At 41.1% G+C, this 19,023-nt stretch overlaps 1 protein-coding gene across 9 annotated transcripts in view; it reads left to right on the plus strand.

Annotated features, from left to right (window-relative positions):
• Positions 1-19,023, plus strand: part of MCUB (mitochondrial calcium uniporter dominant negative subunit beta) — a 110,219-nt gene that overhangs the window by 63,644 nt on the left and 27,552 nt on the right. For all 9 annotated transcript variants that reach the window (XM_087866391.1, XM_045799162.2, XM_087866392.1 and 6 more), the window contains exons 2-4: positions 5,952-6,024; positions 6,515-6,685; positions 10,624-10,728. In XM_087866391.1, coding sequence (XP_087722517.1) covers positions 5,952-6,024; positions 6,515-6,685; positions 10,624-10,728 — 349 coding nt within the window. The remainder of the gene's footprint in view (positions 1-5,951; positions 6,025-6,514; positions 6,686-10,623; positions 10,729-19,023) is intronic.

Consider the following 19,023-nt stretch of genomic DNA (forward strand, 5'->3'; position numbering starts at 1 on the left):
TCGGAATAAGGAATAAAGGAGAGGATCAGGTCTGTGGAGGAACGAGGAAGCTCGGCTCAGGAGGTATTGAGATTGAGGTACTAGTGGGCTGTCCCAATGAGGACATCTGGTGAGCCTCCAGCAGGAAGCTGGTTCCTCCAGGGATGCCCAGATGTGTCTGTTATTGTTTGATTCTGAACCTTATGAAGATTTGCTTGTTTGGGTTCAGACTACTATTAATCTGGAGTTGTACTGAGTAAAACAACATTAAGCAAAGAAAATATTCCCAACAAGAAGTTTGATGATACATTATCAGGAACCCCAAACTATTACTGCTTTATGATCTAATCATCCTGCAGTCTATTCTGAAGGAAAAAAATGCAAAGAAAGATTTATGTGCAAAGATGTTTAGAATCAGTTTAGATGTAATGGTGAAAAATTGGATATAATACATAGAAAATAACCTGGAAGGTATACATCAGTGTTAACTGTGGTAATTCTAGATGATGGCTTTCTTGATGACTTTTCTTTTTGTGAGTGTGTGATGCGTAGATTTTCTAAAATGAGCATGCATTCCTTTCTGATGAGGAAAAATATATAGAAATGGTGTATAAAATGGAAGTATACAACAATAGGTAAATAGTTAATTCTGGTACATCTGTAGGGTAAGTGGTTATGGGGCATTTAAAATTATTTTATGAAAAGTTTTTGAGGTAGGTAAATGCTTATAAAACATTAACAGTCAGTTCTCAGTGTACTGTGATTACCAGAGCATATGTATCTGAAGAAACGCTGGCATAAACAACGTCAGGCGTTGGTGGGATTGTAGATGCTTATTTTCTGTATTTCTCAAGTTGCCACAGTGACTTTTTTTTACACTTCTTTTAGTCTTTTTTTTTTTTTTTTAGTTTTTTTTTTTTTTTTAGTTTTCTGGTTTTTAAAGAGCTTTTTGCTTTTTTCTACTTTCTTTGAAAAATTTTGGTCTATTTTTTTGGTACCATTTTAGAAACTGTAGATTGAGTGGTTTCCTTTAAGTGTTTAACATACACATGTAATTACAATTTTTCTAACAAAGTCTTAAGTTTTTCTTTGTCTTTGCCCTCCTCCTGAACATGACAAGGATCTTCACATGTTCTAAGAATCCACTCAATGTAACATACCAAATCTTATTTAGAATTTTCCACTCATTTCAACACCAAAAAATGGTTTAAAACTTCTTAAAGTGAATAGTTTATTTACCATCGTATTTTATAGCTTTGGTGTTTGTATCTATTTCCTGGGGCTTCCATGACAAAGTACCTCAGATTGAGTGGTTTAAACAACAGCTTTGTTTTCTTACAATTTTGGAAGCCAGAAGTCTGAGGTAAAAGTGTTGGCAAGTTTGATTTCTTCTGAGGCCTCTCTCCTTGGCTTCTGAATGGCCATCTCCTCACTGCGTCCTCACATGGTCTTTCCTCTGTGCGTGTGCATGTTTGTGCCCAAATCTCCTGTACTTTTTTTTTTTTTTTAAGATTTTATTTATTTGAAACAGAGAGACAGCCAGAGAGGGAACACAAGCAAAGGGAGTGTGAGAGGAAGAAGCTGGCTTCCCGCCGAACAGGGAGCCCGGTGTGGGGCTCGATCCCAGGACCCTGGGATCATGACCTGAGCCGAAGGCAGATGCTTAACTGCTGTGCCACCCAGGCGCCCCCCCTAAATATAAATGTTAAAGTCAATTTTGAATGACTCTTATTTCTATTTTTTCTGAATGGAATTAATCTTCAAAATTTGTTAGCTCCTTCTTAATATTTAATTTCTCATATAGTAGAATTTTGGATTACAGACTCCACGAGTATATCTTTCATTCTGTACTCACCCCTTTCTGGCTAGTAATTTTACATTGCTTCCAACTGGGATCCTGTGGCCAAAGCGCAGAATCGGTTCTTAAATATTGCCACCTTCGGGTCCCTGTCCTGGAATGTTGCCGTGATATTGGAGATATCACAGATCAAGTCATCACATCACTGGAAGGCTTACCATGTGTTACATTTAGTCTCTTCTACCCCCGAAAGAGCCAAAGCCCCAGTTACTTCTTAAAATTTTCAGAAAAAAAAGTAAAAATATGACCATCATAGAGTTATAAAAATGAACACATATGAAAGAATTTATTTTACTCTTATAATATAAAGGAACCAGGCAGATGTTATATCCAGCCAAAAGGAAAAATGAAAATTGTACAAATTTATATGGAGAAAAGAATTTTAAGATGAATTTCTGTTAGAGATAAAACTGGTTGGGGGTGTGTGAGAGTCAGTGGGATCACTACCAGATTGGACAAAACTTACATACCTGTCCATTACCTACAGTTTAGGTAGTTGCCTGTGAAAAGGGCTAGACTGTATTAACTGTGCTGTAGACAGTGTATATTTTTCTATTGAAACACTTTTTTCTGCTGGACCCAGGACCTAGCTGACTCTCCACTTAAGCCTTGCTTATCATGTTGTCTCTCTCTGTTGTTTTTGGTACAAGGAGATACATATGTTTTTGAATGGAGCAGAGAGGGGTCCCTTAAATGTGAATTCACAACACCATCTTGAATGGAAACTGCATCTTGGGGTGCCTGGGTGGCTCAGTCGGTTAAGCGTCTGCCTTCGGCTCAGGTCATGATTCCAGGGTCCTGGGATCAAGTCCCGCATCGGGCTCCATGCTCAGCGGGGAGTCTGCTTCTCCCTCTCCTGCCTCTCTCCCTATCTTGCACTCTCACTCTCTCTCTCTCAAATAAATAAAATCTTAAAAAAATTTTTTTTAAAAAAACTGCATCTTGATTTTATAAACAATAATAAAGATATGTAATTGAAAATACGGCAGAGCTTTAAAAGCACTCTGGTCTTGTTAATTGGCCCCAACACATGCTCTTTACACATCTTCTTTCTACTAACACCTGCCTGCCTTTTACTTTGAAGCTGAAACAGACCTCTCCTATGTTAATGGTATTTTCCCTTTTGTCCTCTTCTAACATAGCCGGCTCCTCCTTATTCTCACAATCCATATCTTCCTGAACACTCTGTCAAAGATCAAGCGAGCTGGTGTATCTTGAAGCTGGGATTCCAGCTTCTGATTGTTCTGATTGCAAAGCCTGTGTTCTTTCCACTGTGACCACATGACCTCGAAGGAGGACTTAAAGAGGAAATGGCTTTTGAGCTGGACCTTGAGGGAATGACGGGATTTGTTAGGCAGAAATAAAGAACAGGCTTTCATGAGTATCATGAATCAAATTGATGCTACCGAAATTTAGCATAGTGCCCTGAAAGCCACAGAGGGTCCCAGCTGCTCGCAGTGTCATCCTCACGCCTCTAACTCCGGTATAACCCTGGGGCTTATTAAAAATGCGGATTCTCACAGCTCTACCTCAGACCTGCTGGATCCAAGATCTCAGGGTGGAGTCCAGGAGTCGGTGTTTTTAGCAAGCCCTGTCTACGCAACAGTAGATGGTATTGTAGTGTTCAGGTGGTTTTTAGAGGCGTGCAAATGCTTGAGAAAGCTCTGGCAGTTTTCTCTGGCTACTCCGCCTTTCAGAATTTCCTGGTTGTCAGGTGCTTGCCTCGAAAATGATTTCCTCAGTAGTAGACCAGAACCTTCATCAGCACATTAAATGATAAATACTTTCTGATCGGGAATTACCATTGGCATCTAGGAACCTGACTCATAAGCTGCCTGGCTTTACATAGACTCTAGCATAGAATGTAGCTGGTATGTGAACGTGTAATATAGAGGAAAAAAGCCTGGAAGGAGATATACTCAGCCATTGTTAAAAAATTATTCATGGCACTCGTCGAAGAATGGTAAGGTAGACTTTATTCAGGGGGACTATGACAGTGGGGTTTTGCAGTGGGGAGAGAGATTGGGCTCCACTCCAGATACAACAAGGAAAAATGGGGATTTACATCAAAGGGCAGGTAGGGTGGGTGGAAAACTAAGAGGGGAGGGTCGTTCTTTGCTAAACTGTCAGGATTCCTGCTGAAGGCAGATGAGGGTGATGACGTAATACCTGTACGCGGGGTGGGGGAGGGATTGTGGAGCATGAGGAATCTGACTGGACGCCGACGGGGAGGATTCTGGCTGAAGTGCCCGGATTCTTACTAAAAGGGGCTCTTAGAGGACACGCCCGGGATGGGGCTCAGGCAGGCTGAGAGGAGCGGACTCGAGCTTAGTCAAGGAGAGAGTCTTTGTCACCAGTACGGTGATCATCTCGGGGGGGCGGCTGTGGGATGGTGCAGAAGTAAAGGGGAGGGCTTTAACTTTGACACCCTGTGGTTTTATATCTGACTTTTATACATGGAGAATCGTTTAGATCATTAAATATTTTTAAGTATTTTGGTAAAGAATTCTGACATGTTTTCAAGTGGATATATTTTTCTCACTTTCTCGTAGTTTAAAAGGGGTAGAAAAAAAAACAACAGTATTGTACTATCCCTTACCCAAACATGGAAAACTTCCTCATATCTTTATTCATCGAGAGCTACATCTATTTTAAGAAATAGTCAGGGTTTTCTTCCTTATCATCTTAATAGTGAGTTATTTTTTGAAATAAAATTTAAATGAACGCCTTAAATTAACGTGACAGATGATATTTTTTTTGTAACAAATAGCCTATGTTGTGTTTAATACTAGAAATATGTATCTGAATGTTTTGTTTAACTTACTGATAACATTGCTTTGATTTTGAGCATAATGGAACATCATTTGGTCATTGTCATTGTTTCATTTTTCATAGCAGTGAGCACATTTTATTTGATTTAATAGTGCACCCTTACGTAAATGAAAACTTGAAAAAATATAATCTAGAAAAGAATTCTTGGGGCTCCTGGCTGGCTCAGTGGAGCGTGCAACTCTTGATCCTCGAGGTTGTGAGATCAAGCCCCACATTGGTTGGGTCTGGAGATTACTTAAAAATCTTAAAAAAAAAAATCAGAAAAAGAATTCTTCATTGCATAATTCCTGGCAAACTTAATGAACCCTTTGCAAGTGATATGTTAAAAAAACACTGGATGTTGGGGCATCTGGGGGGCCCAGTTGGCTAAGTGTCCCAACTCTTTTTTTTTTTTTTTTTTTAAAGATTTTATTTATTTGACAGAGATACAGTGAGAGAGGTAACATAAGCAGGCAGAGTGGGAGAGGGAGAAGCAAGCTTCCTGCTGAGCAGGGAGCCTGATGCAGGGCTGGATCCCAGGACCCTGGGATCATGACCTGAGCTGAAGGCAGATGCTTAACGACTGAGCCACCCAGGCGCCCCCAAGCGTCCCAACGCTTGATCTCAGCTCAGGTCTTGATCTCAGGGTCATGAGTTCAAGCCCCAGGATCACCTCCATGCTGGATGTGGAGCCTATTTAAAAAGAAAAAAAACCCTGGGTGTTGTGACTATGTTACTGATTCCTCTGGTATAGGTTCTTTGAGTGCCAGATGCCTATGATCTAGTTTCTCGGGGCCCTTTCAGCGACCACAGCGTCTCTGTGTGCTAGTGCACCATGATGCCATCTGGCCTTCCTTAAGCACCAGCACAACTGTCAACCAACCACCAACACAAACTCTAAGACACGTCCCATAGTCAAGTAGCCATGTTAGATGTTCTCGGCCCAGCAGTGTTCTCTGATAGAAGTTTCTGTGATGATGGAAATGTTCTGTTTCTGTGCTAACACGGTGGCTGCTAGGGCACACGGAGCTGTCGAGCACTTGAAAGGTGGTGAAGGTGACTGAGAAGCTGAATTACTAGTGTTCATTTTAATTTTAATGGTCACGTGTGACTAGTACCTACCATATGGGACAACAAAGCTGTCAGAAAGGTTTGGCAAGCTTTTCTCTAAGGGCTTATCTGGGTATGTGTGTGAAGCAAGTGTTTATCATGCTTGTCCTGTAAGTTTAGAAAAATCTTCTGGTAAAGACACTTATTTCAACTTTCCCATTTTTTCTAAAAGAAGAAATAATCTTTCTTACAGGTTTTGCAGGTGAAGTGTGGAAACCTAAAATACTATCAATCCCATCTCTATAGTACAGTGGTGCCCCCTGATGGTAAGCTTTCTTATCACTTCTTTGATTCCTATGCTGATGTATTTCTATTCTTCCAAATAAACTAAGTGGGAGTTTTGAGCAAAATGGACTCCTCCTGTGCCCCTCCATTCTCTCCCCCACTCCTCTCGCCCCCAGTTCACTTCCTCCCTTTTCTGCTGCCATAATATGTCTTTCGGCAACCCCCCCCCCCCCAGCAACAAATGAGTTATAGATGAATTAGAAGCAGTTTCTGCCCTCAAGAGCTTAACTCTTCACCTGGGAAGACTCTAAGCGAATAATTATAATAAAGTGTGACACATGCTTAATGAAATGTTATAGAATGGTAGAGAATAGGTAAATTGTAGTTTAATGCAAGCACTATTGTAGGAATTCAGAGGGTTATGAATTCCATGTTTAAGCATTCTTTATAGAATCTTGTATTTTAAAGTTGTTTTTTAAAAACTAAATTGTATCTATTCTTATATTCCTACTTTTTTTTTTTCCTCGACAGAAATAACAGTTAATTATAGACATGGCCTTCCCTTGATAACACTTACTTTGCCATCCAGAAAAGAGCGCTGTCAATTTGTGGTCAAACCAATGTCATCAACAGTTGGTTCATTCCTTCAGGACCTACAAAGTGAAGATAAAGGTGTCAAAACTGCAGCCGTCTTCACGGCAGGTATGTATATATTTTTCCACTTGTCTTTTTTTCTTTTTCTGAACCTTTATTTTGTTCTTATTCTAGACAGTTGATTCTTTAATTCATTATATAATAAATGGTTGGCCTTTACTGTGCCCTTCATTTTTGTATATCAGTAATATAAAAAATTAACACTATTGAATAAAGAATTAATGGAATAAGTTTAATGTAAATTTCAGTTACTTATTTCATAAACTTAGCCCAAAATTTTTTTCTGAGAAAATTTTAGTGATAGTCATTACCGTGTAATTTTCAGCACAATTTGAATAATTAGAAAACAAAATGCAGTTTTAATGATTAAAATAGCTAGTGAATAATTACACAAACAATTCATTAATCTTTATTATAAAGCAATCTCATATGCTTTCTGATGGTCTCATATATTCTCTGATGGAATTAGTTTTCAGGAAGAATATATATATTTTTTAATACCAGTAGAGGTGGTTAATCACTAGACATTTCAAGTTTTAGGATTTAGCTTTTATGTCCTCATGGTCTTAAGTGGTCTTGGACCTACTGCCCCTAAAATAGAATAAAACATTCTTTACCCCAGCCCAACATAGAGGCTCCAAACAGAGAGAAATGACCAAAGTTGCATTTTTATTTTATTGTAGTATGACATGCTTAGAATAAACTTATTGAGGCATTAGTGATTACTGTTGCAGTTTTGAAAAGGAAATAAACATTCTTCTTCCCTGTCCAAGTTCAGAAACAAACAAGGGGTGGATATAGAAGTTGGAAAAATAGAGGTTAAGAATTTATTTACTAGAGAGTCTCATGCTAAGCTAAATAACTCAGAGAAAGGTAGTTATCCTATGATCTCACTCATATGTGGAGTTTAAGAAACAAAACAGAGGATCATATGGGAAGGGAGGGAAAAATAAAACAAGACGGAATCAGAAAGGGAGACAAACTGTAGGAAACAAACTGAGGGTTGCTGGAGGGAGGAGGGTGGGGGGATGGGGTAACTGGGTGACGGGCATTAAGGAGGGCATGTGATGTAATGAGCACTGGGTGTTATATAAGATTGATGAATCACTGAACTCTACCTCTGAGACTAATAATACACTATATACTAATTAGTTCAGTTTAAGTTAAAAAAAAACAACAAAAAAAACCAAATTGAGCCTCTAACGTATTCCAGGCGCTGTTCTAGCAGCCAGAGGCAGAGCAAAGAACAACAGAGGTAAAAAAAATCCTGCTCTTTTTGAGGTTATATTTTAAGAGGAGAAAGAAAAAAGTGAAGAAAATATGTAGTATGTTAGATAATGAATATTACAGAGAAAAAGCAGAGTGGGGGCCGTGGTGGTGGGGAGGTGCCTGCAGAGTGGGTGTTTATGTGGTGTGGGGGGAGGCGCTCTGGAGTTGGGGGGGTGTTGTGTGGCGGGTGGTGCTCACAGAATGGGGAGTGTGGCATGGGGGGAGGAGATGCTCGCAGAGTTGGGGAGTGTGCTGTGGGGGGGTGTGGGGTGGGGGAGATGCTTGCAGAGTGAGGGTGTGTGTGCTGTGGGAAGAGGTGCTTTCAGATGTGGGGGCAGAGTGGGATGTGGGAGGAGATGCTCTTGGGGAGGCAGGGTGGGGTGGGGGGAACACTCACTAAGGTCGGGTTCTAGGAACACCTAGAAGAGAAGAGGGAGCTGTGTAGATGGGAGAGCTGCTCGGGCCTCTGCCCGGTTGGAGGAGCTGAGCCACTGTGGCTGCAAAGGAGGCAGCTGGGTGAAGTAGGGTCGGAGGGACAGACCAGGGGAAGCTTTATTGTACGCTGTGGTAGGGACTTTGGATTTAACTGGAAGGGCAGCTTTCTTCCTGATAAAACCAGGATCAGAGAAGAAGGTTTTAGTCCTATGGCCATAGTGGCCCCACCACTTCATCTCTAAACTAGACTGAACAGTCCCAGGAGCACGGAACACCCATGGTCCTTCTCCGCTGGGCCAGCACCTGCCTTCCTCAGCTGCTAAGAGCCGGCAGCTAGCTGCAAGGCCGCGTGCCTGGGGGGCGCTGAGCACAGTCCCTGCCGGGTGGTGTGGACTCAGTAAGTGCCCCTTAAGTGAATGAAATAATCAAGGTTACAAGCGGTGATTGACATGTACCCTGCTTGTTTCTAAAATCTGAGTAGCTTTGAAACATAAAGCACAAAGGAAAAGACTAGAAATCTTAGAAGGGGCTCTTTAGACTGAGTGAAAACACTTTCTTGGGGTTTAAATCAGTACTTAGCCAAGAACTGGTGAAGAGTTCAAGACTGTGGCTCTAGCGCCTTACGAGTGTTTGGCGTCCGTTTTCTGCCGTTCCTGTATCAGTATAGAGGATAATGTAGTACTTCGACTGAGAAGCCGTACCCAGCTGACTGCTTTTTATAGTCCTATTTTAAGGAGTAGGTTTGAAGTTATTTAAATGTAAGATTTTAAATGACACTTGCAAAGTCATAAAATGATTGGTGTGTTGCCGATCTTTAAAAAGAGAGGTTTTGTGGGTGGAATTTGCCTGCCTTTAATTTGGGCTTGAAAAGAGTGTTCCAAGCTTGTCACAGTTTTGCCCATAGTGTGGGTTGAATTATTTGGCAATTCCTGGGAAAATGATGTCACCCCAACTGATGAACAGGAACCCAAACAGCCGAATTCGAGCAACAGACCCAGGTGCAGACTTGACTCGCTGCCTTCCGGAACAAAGCACTACAGAGAGCCAGACGGGAGGCAGACGAGCAGGTTCTCCGCGATTTTACTAGCGGCATGACTACTGTCATGCGTAGTAGCGTAGCTGCAGCAGCTCTGGTTGAATGTAGCCGGGCCAGTGCCAGGCTCGGCGGAAGTGCCCGTCCTGGACTTTTTATCACTTCTCTGTGGACTGTTCTAAAGGGAGACTGATAGAGAAACTCCAGCCCATTGCCAGTGTTTTGCTTCTTGTTCAGTGAGTTTGCTTTCTCGACACCTGGGTTCCATTAAAGTTTAGTTCCTAAATAAAAACCAGGCTATCCGAGAGACTATGCAAAGCACACTGAGGTTAACATTTTCCAGGGGTTTTTTTCCTTCCCTGAATTGTTCCTAGGATATTTGAAATTACTATTAGAATCTCCCCTGCCGTTTTCGACCTCCATAGAAACGACACACACTTTGATGGACTCCTTAGGTTTCATTCCGTTTATTACCGCCACCCCCCAGCTCCTGGAAGGTTCGCCCCTCTCCACCCCCCACCCCCCCCCCCCCCCCCCCCCCGGCTAGAACAGCAGGGAGCCCTGTGTGGGAGTGGTTGGGGGTGCAGTTTGGCTACCAAGTTGGAACAAATCAGTCGCCTCTAGTACTGAAAAGGCTTTTACATGTTACTAGCTGTGTGCCTTACACATACCAGTCAGGGGGTTAGCTGTCAGCAGCAGGTAAGGACTCTGGCTGAGCAAAGGAGTATGTCAGTAGGCTCTGGAGATCGGAATTGACGGAAAGCCAGGCTCAGAAGAAGGCAGAAACCGAGGGACGACATGAGCAAAGACAAAGTTAACCTAGGATCCGTCCACCTGATGGGCTCTGCTGCTGACACCTACACCCCCCTCGCCCCCCCCCCCCGCAAAGTGTCACCTCCGCTGCTCTGGCCTCACTGTGAAGAGTTCCCACCCCCACCCCCAAAGCTTTGCATGACCTTGTGCAGATACAGTCTCTCCAGGAACATCTGTCTGGATCCTAGCCCAGCTGAGAGCGTGGGAGAGGGAGCACCTGCCTGCCCTGCTTGGTCCAGTGTAATGGGAGGCAGAGCAGCAGGGGAGGGTTCCTCACCGTGGGAACAGTATCGGGTATTGGAGAGCCCCCCCAGATGACAGTGTCCGCTCCTGTATTGTCAAGACCTGGGTTCAAAAATATTTTTCTGTATGTTGGAGAAATGGTTCTTGCTGTCTAAAACAAGGACATATTGTTACATGATGCTTTTTCTTTCAGATGGCAGTGAAATTCCAGCTTCAACCTTGATGGAAATTTTGCTAATGAATGATTTTAAGCTTGTCATTAACAAAATAACGTATGATGTACAGTGCCCCAGGAAAGGTAAGAGACACAGCTATGCAACTGTCTTCACATTTCCCTTTGGTTGTGGGACTTTTACAGGGAGCAAGCTTAAGAACCTTCTTAATTCACCAGATGACCAAGAGGACTTTGGAGAACCGATGTTTAAGCTTTTTGAGCGGGGTATGAATGATCAGTAGCAGTTGCCCAGCGGGGCTTTTTAGTGTCGGATACTTTTTTTTTTAATGCTTTTAAGACTTCACATTAGGGTCTTGAATGCTTAACCTGACATCATCGGGCTAAGAAGAAGTGGGCCTGAAATCATGAATCCAAGTGTGTATCGTATAGCGCTTCATTCTTTTTTCAAAAATAGACTTGATTTTTTTAGAGGAGTTTTAGTAGTTTCATAGTAAGATTGAGCAGATAGTATGCAGTTCCCATATACTCTGTCCCCCACCCCGTAGCCTCCTGCACGGTCAGGCACCAGAGTGGTGCATTTGTTACAATCCGTGAGCCTGCACTGGCCCATCATTATTACTCAAAGTTCATAGTTGACATTAGGGTTCACTCTTGGGTTTTGATAAATGTATACTGACCTATATCCACCACTGTAGTATCGTACGGAGTAATTCCACTACCCAGAAGTCCTCCGTGAGCTGCCTGTTCGTCCCTTCCACCCGGCAACCTCTGGCAACCACTAATCTGTGTACTGTCTCCGTAGTTTTGCCTTTTTCAGAATGTTATATAGTTGGTATCAGTATGTAGCATATGTAGGTTTTTGTGTGCACATAAGTTTTTGATGTATTTGGGTAAGTATCAAGGAGCACGTTTGCTGGATGGTATGTTAAGAGTATGTTTGGTTTTGTAAGAAACTGGCGAATTCCTGCCAAAGGGGCTGTACTGTTTTGCGCGCCCATCAGCAGTGAGCGAGAATTATTGCTGCACCACATCCTGACAGCTTTTAGCGTTGTCAGTGGGTGGGACTATGGCCGTGTCGATGGGCGTGTAATAGCTTATTGTATTAACTTGCACTTGCCTAATGGCATAGGACTTCAGACGTGTACTGTATTATTTGGTGAGGTGTCTGTTCAAGTCTTCAGCCCATTTTTTAAGCAGGTTGTCTGTTTTTTTAATTGTTGATTTGAGATCGTTTTGCCTATTTGAGACAACAGTTCATTATCAGATCTTTCCTTTGCAAATATTTTTTTTCCTAATCTGTAGCTCCCCTTCTCATTCCCTTGGCATTGTGTTTTGTAGAGCCGAGGTTTTAATTTTAATGAAGCGCAGTATGTTGATTCTTTCTTTCATGGATTGTCCCTTTGGTGTATAAAACAAGTCCTCCTCGTACCCAGAGTCCTCTAGGTTTTCGCCTACGTTCTAGGAGTTGCATAGTTTTGCATTTTACGTGTAAGTCTATGATCCATTTTGAGTTAATTTTTGTGAAGGGTCAAAGGTCTGATTTAGCTTGTTTTTGCATGTGAATGTCTAATTCTTCCAGCACCACTTGTTGAAGAGACTGTCTTTGCTCTATTGTGCTGCCTTTGCTCCTTTGTCAAAGATCAGGTGACTCTATTTAGGTGGGTCTGCTTCTGGGCTCTCTGTTCGATTCCATTGACCTGTTCGTTGTTCTCTTACCAACACCAGGCTGTCTTGACTACTGTAGCTGTAAGTCTTGGAATTGAGTAGAGTCAGTTCTCTGACTATTCTTCTTCCATACCAAGTGGGCTATTCTAGGTCTTTTGACTTCCCATATAAACTGTAGAATCAGTTTGTTGATATCCACAAGGTATCTTGCTGGGTTCTTGACTGGGACTGTGTTGAATGTTTAAGTTGGGAAGAACTGGTATCTTGTCAGTGAGTCTGCTTCCCATGAACATGGGTTCTCTCTCCATTTACTTCGTTCTTCTTTGATGTCTTTCACCAGTTTTATAGTCTTCCTCATAAGGATCTTGATCATAGCTTGTCACATTTATACCTACTAAATATTTCAGTTTTTTAGGTGCTGATGTAAATGGTAAATTGTTTTAATTTCCAGTTCCACTTGTTGGTATGTAATAAAGTGATTGACTTTTTATATAGTAGCCTTGTATCCTGCAACCTTGCTGTAATTGATTATTACACTCAGCAATTGTTTTGTCGAATCTTTCAGATTTTCTATGTAGACAGTCATCTGCAAACAAAGACAATTTTATTTCTTCACAATCTGTTCACCTTTTATATCCTTTTTTTACTTACTGCTTGAGCTAGGACTTGCAGTGTGATTTTGAAAAGAGTCCTGAGAGGAGACACCTTGCTTTTTGCCTGGTCTTGGCAGGAAAGCTTCAAGTGTCTCACCATTAAATATGATGTTAGATGTTTTTATCAAGTTGAGGAAGTTCCCCTCTATTCCTACTTTGCTGGAGGTTGTCATCATGGATAGGTACTGGATTTTGTCAAATGCTTTTCTGCATTTATTGGTACGATCACATGATTTTTCTTCTTTAGCTTGTTGATATAATGGATTGCATTAGTTGACTTTGGAGAGTTTTTTGTTTTTTGTTTTTCTTTTTAAAGGCTTTATTTATTTATTTGACAGAGAAAGGGAGCGAGAGAGGGAATGTAAGCAGGGGGAGTGGGAGAGGGAGAAGCAGGCTTCCCACTGAGCAGGGAGCCGGATGCAGCTCGATCCTGGAACGCTAGGATCATGACCTGAGCCGAAGGCAGATGCTTAATGACTGAGCCACCCAGGCGCCCCTGACTTTGGAGAGTTGAACCAACCTTGCATATCTGTAATAAATCCCACTTGGTGGTGGTGCACAATTGTGTTCATACATTATTCGATTTAGTTTGCTAATATTTTGTTGAGGATTTTTGCATCTTTGTTCATGAGAGGTATTGGTCTTTAATTTTCCTTTCCTGTGATGTCTTTGTCTGATTTTTGCATTAGGGTAATGCCTCATAGAATGAGTTAGGATTCTGTCTTCTGGAAGGGTTTGTAGAGAATTGGTATAATATCTTAAATGTTGAGTAGAATTCACCAGTGAACCCATTTGATCCTAGTGCTTTCCATTTTGGAAGGTTATTAATTATTGATTCAGTGTTTTAAATAGGTAAGGCCTGTTCATATTGTCTCTTTTATCTTGTGTGTGTTTTGCCAGTGTGTCTTTTCAAAGAATTGATCCATTTAGTCTGGGTTATTAAATTTGCGAGTGTGGAGTTATTCATCGTTTCCTTTTATTAACCTTTTAATATTCACGGGATCTATAATGATGTCTTATCTTTCATTTCTGATATTAGTAATTTTTGTCTTCTCTTTTTTTCTTGGCCTGGCTAAAGGTTTATCAATTTTATTTATCTCTTCAAAGAACTACCTTTTGGTTTTATTTTTTTTATTGATTTTCTGTTCTCACTGATCCCCCCCCCCCTTTTTTAAGATTTTATTTTTAAGTAATCTCTACACCCAACGTAGGGCTTGAACACATACCCCGAGATCAAGAGTTGCATGCTCTTCAGACTGGGCCAGCCAGGCACGCCTCAATTTTATTGATTTCTGCTCTTTTATTTCTTTTCTTCTGCTTATGTTGAATTTAATTTGCTGCACTTTTTCCAGTTTCCTACAGTGGAAACTTAGATTATTGATTTTAGTTTTAGTTTAGTTTTAGTTTTTTCTTTTCTAATGTATGCATTCAATGCTATAAATTTTCCTCTGAGCACTGCTTTGTTTCATCCTACAAGTTTTGATAAGTTGGGTTCTCATTTTCATGTAGTTCAGAATATTGGTGACTTTTCTTGATTGCTTCTTTGACACACGTGTTATTTATAAGTGTGTCATTTAATTGCCAGATATTTTTGAGATTTTCCAGCCCTCTTTTTGATTTCTACTTCAATTCCATTGTGATCTGAGAGCGTGCACTGTATGGTTTATATTCTTTTACATTTGTGTGGATGTGGCCCCAAATGAGGTTTATCTTGGTGAATGTTCCATGTAAGCTTGAGAAGAATGTGTATTATCTGTTGTTGGATGAAATAGTCTATAGATAAAAATTCTATCTAGATGATTGATGGTACTGTTGAGTTTAGCTGTGTCCTTAATGATTTTTTTGCTGGCTAGATCTCTCTATCTCTGATAAGTATTGAAGTCTCCAACTATTATTGGATTCATTTCTTCCTCCTTACAGTTCTATCAGTTTTGCCACTCATATTTTGACACTTTGTTGTTAGTTACATACACATTAAGGGTTGCTGTGTTTTCTTGGAGAATTGACTCCTTTATGTAATTACATATTGCCCTTCTTTATCCTTGATAATTTCAGACACTGCCGACTTCAGAGTAAGGAAAGTTAATATAGTTACTCCAGCTTTCTTTTTCATTTAGATATAGAAGCTATAATATAGTTTCAGATGTACAACATAATGATTTAATATTTTTATATATTGCAAAACGATCACCACAATAAGTCTAGTTGGTATCCATCCATATATAGTTACATAAAGTTTTTTTTCCACCTTGCTTTTGATTCGTGTTAGCATGGTCTATCTTCCTCCCTCCCTTTTCATCTATGTATGTCTTTATATTTAAAGAGGATTTCTTATAGGCAGCCTGTAGTTGGTCCTTCTTTTTTAATACAGTCTAATCTGTCTTTTAATTGGTGTTCTAGACCATTGATATTTTAATGTGATTAATAGCTATCACATTTGTTACTTTTCTCTATTTCTTGCCCCTTTGTTTCTAATTTTGTCTTCTAGTCTTTGAATGCCTTTGTGGTTTTTTTTTTTTTTTTTAAGATTTTATTTATTAGAGCATGCACTCTCTAAAGGGGGAGGGGCAGAGGGAGAAGGAGAAGCAGACTCCCTGCTGAGCAGGGAGCCCAACTTGGGGCTCGGTCCCAGGACCCCAAGATCACGACCTGAACCACCCAGGCACACTGCCTTTTGTTGTTTTAACTGAGCATTTTATGATTCCATTTTCTTTTGTAGCTTATCAGTGATACTTTTAAAAATTTTACTTTTTTTAGTGATTGCCCTAGATTTTGCAATATACTACAATTAATCCAAGTCCACTTTTTTTTAAATTTTTTTTTTTCTTTTTCTAAGTAGGCTCCATGCTGGGCATGGCTTAAACTCAGTGCCAGGCTTGAACTCAGAACCCTGAGATCAAGACCTGAGCTGATAAAACCAACTGAGTCATGTAGGTACCCCTGAAGATTTTATTTTTAAGTAATCTCTACACCCACTGTGGGGCTCGAACTTACAACCCTGAGACCAAGAGTTGCATGCTCTACCAACTGAGCCAGCCAGGCGCCCCCAAATCCACTTTCAAATAACACCAGATATACTGTTTTACAGGCATTGCAAGTACCTTGTAATAACCATGTAATTCTAATTCTTTCTTCCCATCCCTGTCATTCATTTCATTCATATATAAGCTATAAGCATTGAATACATTTTTGCCGTTATTATTTTGAACAGACTGTTGGTAGATCAATAATAAGCGAAAGGAAAAAAAGTTTAAATTTTGTCTTCCCTTATTCCTTCCTTAACGTAGCATTCCTTTATTTATGTAGATCTAGCTTACTGACCTTGCATCATTGCCCTTCCCTTCTCTCATAACACTCCTCGCAAGTCAGCAAGTTCTCAACTCTTGTTTGAGAAAACCTTCATTTCTCCACTTTTGAAGGATAAATTTGGTGGGATACGGAATTCTGCGTTTCTCTTTTTTTCTCACGTTGACATAAAATGAACACACCTTTTAGAATTTCTAAAAAGAAGAGGATTTTATTGGAGTCCAGGTTAGGACAGTTGCCTGGGATACACAGTCTTCACAAAGCAGAGGGTGCTCTTTCAAAGGGACATTTGGTGCAGGTTATTTACCTTTTTTTTTTTTTTTTTGCATAAAAAGTCACAAGTCACTAGACAAAGGACATTTCAGAAAGTTGCCAACCTTAAGTTTCTAGTATATTCAGGGCTGTCGGACTTTAATCCTGTGGGAACCAGGGAAGTTTCTTCCTTTCTCTTCTGTGTTCAGAATGCTCTTTTGGGGTTATTTTCTTTAACGAAGCAGGTGAACAGTGTATGCTGAGGGCAGAAATAGACCACCCTTTGAGGTTTTGCCAAGTCACGTTGACCTTGGTAAATGGTAAAGTATGGCCCAGGACTTGAAATTGAAAATCTCCTTTATCACTCTCAGTGCTGGGTTTTCCCTCTGTCTCCTCCTTGCTGGTGTCATCCCCGGGAGGAGTCAGGTGTGATTTTTATCTGTGCTCTTGGGTGGGTAAGGCATTCTTTCCTCCGGTTTCTTTCAAGGGTTTTTCTTTATCTTTGATTTTCTGCGGTTTGAATATAATATGCCTTCTTGCTTTTTCCCTTGCCATATAATTTTTTGTTGAAAGTTGGGCCTGATGTGTTGGGTAGTAGAAAGTGAGGCAAGTGGGTGTTTAACATGAGGCTCTGTGTGTGTCTGGCTAAGAGGCTGTTTGCCTTTGGCTGTACCGGTAGGTATGAGAGACTTGAGTTTCTTCTAGTGCCCTTGTTTTTCTCTTCCCTATTGTCTCTGAGTAGTTCCCCTAGAAAATCTTTCTTAGAGTCTACGTCTTGTGCAGAGCTGCAGGCCTGTTGATGTGGTGGTGAGGTCTTGGGGGTGGGAGAGAAGCATTCTCTAAACCCCTGATTGAGTCTCGGGTATTGTATTGGGCCAGAATTCCTGGGCTGCAGCTTTCAGAGGAGTTTCTTAGTCTTTTTGTTTTTTCCCTCCGCTGTGTGAGACGAAGAGGAGGGAGGGATTTGGAGTTGGCTCATTGCCCTTCTTCCAACCAGGTAAGGCTCTGGTAAAGTAGTTCCCTTGCTGTGGAGAAAGTTCTGCTCAGCGCTGATTCAGAATGGTGACTTCTCCCCTCTCCCTGCTCCAGGCACCAGGTTATGCTTGATCTCTGCCCTTCACTGCGAGAAGCGGTGGGGCTCCTGGAGGTAGAACTCGTGAATGTGTGTGTTGTTTTTATTTCTCACGATGGTCAGCACCGAGCCTCCAGCAGTTCACCAGTTCTGTTCCAGTGTTCCTGCCAGGCTTTTCTGTTCCCAGTAAGCTGTGACCGTAGACTGTTGGGGACAGCAGGGAGGAATTAAGTCTGTGGCTCAATAAATAGATGACAAAATAAACAGATCAATAAATAAGGGAAGGCTCTTGTTTATAGTTAGGATGCTAAGTGCTCACTGGTAAATGTGGGAGGGCTGCTGGAATCGAAAAGTCACCATACTGCATCCCAGGAATTCTCAGTAGTTGTCAGAAGGGAAGAGGGGACGGGAGGGGATTTAGATTAACAAAGAATAAGTGCTAACACAAAGAAATGGGAGTAAGTCCCAAGGAGCTTAAGGGAGCTCCCGCTAATGATAACTGGTGCAATTGAACACCATGGCTCCTATGTGTTGTGAGTTGCCCCCATTTTTATTTCAAGCTTTTTGTTACTTTCTGGTGTAACTGGATGATTCAGGCTGGTCTTGTACACCAGCATGGGTGTCAGCGATTTCCCCGAAGATCCTTTGAAGAAAAATATATCTTTTTAAATTTTAATTGTATGAAATGTATGAAAATTCCATAAAATTTTCAAATTAGTATAGACAAATTAAAATGAAGCCGTCATTTCAACAACTGTGAACTTTCTTCTACAGTTAATTCTTCTTAAAAATCAGGGCAGTATTTAACCGCAGAGAGAGAAGGATGGTAGAAGTTGAGAAATACGGAAATGGAAACCCCTGTTAAGATGGAAAGTTCATGTTCAGGGAGTCCCCAACACTCTGGGGACAATACTTATGCTGCTTCTGTCTGGGTTGAGTATTGGAGGAAACAAGTGGAAATAAATGTTTTTTAAGACGTCTCATTGTTCTACTTGACCTTCCTCTCCTGCAAGCCCCAGCATGTCACCGTAAGCCTTAGGTCCAGGCCGACTCAGTTGCCACCTCCTTCCTGCCGGCTCAGGAGGGGTCCTCTCCCTGCCTGGAGGGGCGGTTTGCTGGGATTGTGCTCCCCACCGGGCCAGCACCTCCCTGTCCTCAGGCTTCACAGATGCCCCACTGAACACCAAGTCCGACTGGCTCAGTCGATGACAGAGAAATTACACTGGATTAATAGAAAATTCAGCTTGTAAAATTATAAATTTAGAGTTAAAAGATGTATTTAAACTCCATTTCTTTTCTAAAGCATTGGCAAATTTGGGTTTGAAAATTCAGGACATGAAAATGAAATCCACATTGAAGACACCTATAAAAGGAATAAACAGCTTCTGAAGAAAAAATAATTGTCTCTTGTTTTTGGTTTTTGTTAGGTGATACCACAGACAAATGTTTGTTTATTTATTTAGAGAAATG

This window comes from Ursus americanus, chromosome 13, assembly GCF_024610735.1.
Source record: "Ursus americanus isolate L20-20 chromosome 13, mUrsAme1.1.p, whole genome shotgun sequence".
Classification (NCBI taxonomy): Eukaryota; Metazoa; Chordata; class Mammalia; order Carnivora; family Ursidae; genus Ursus; species Ursus americanus.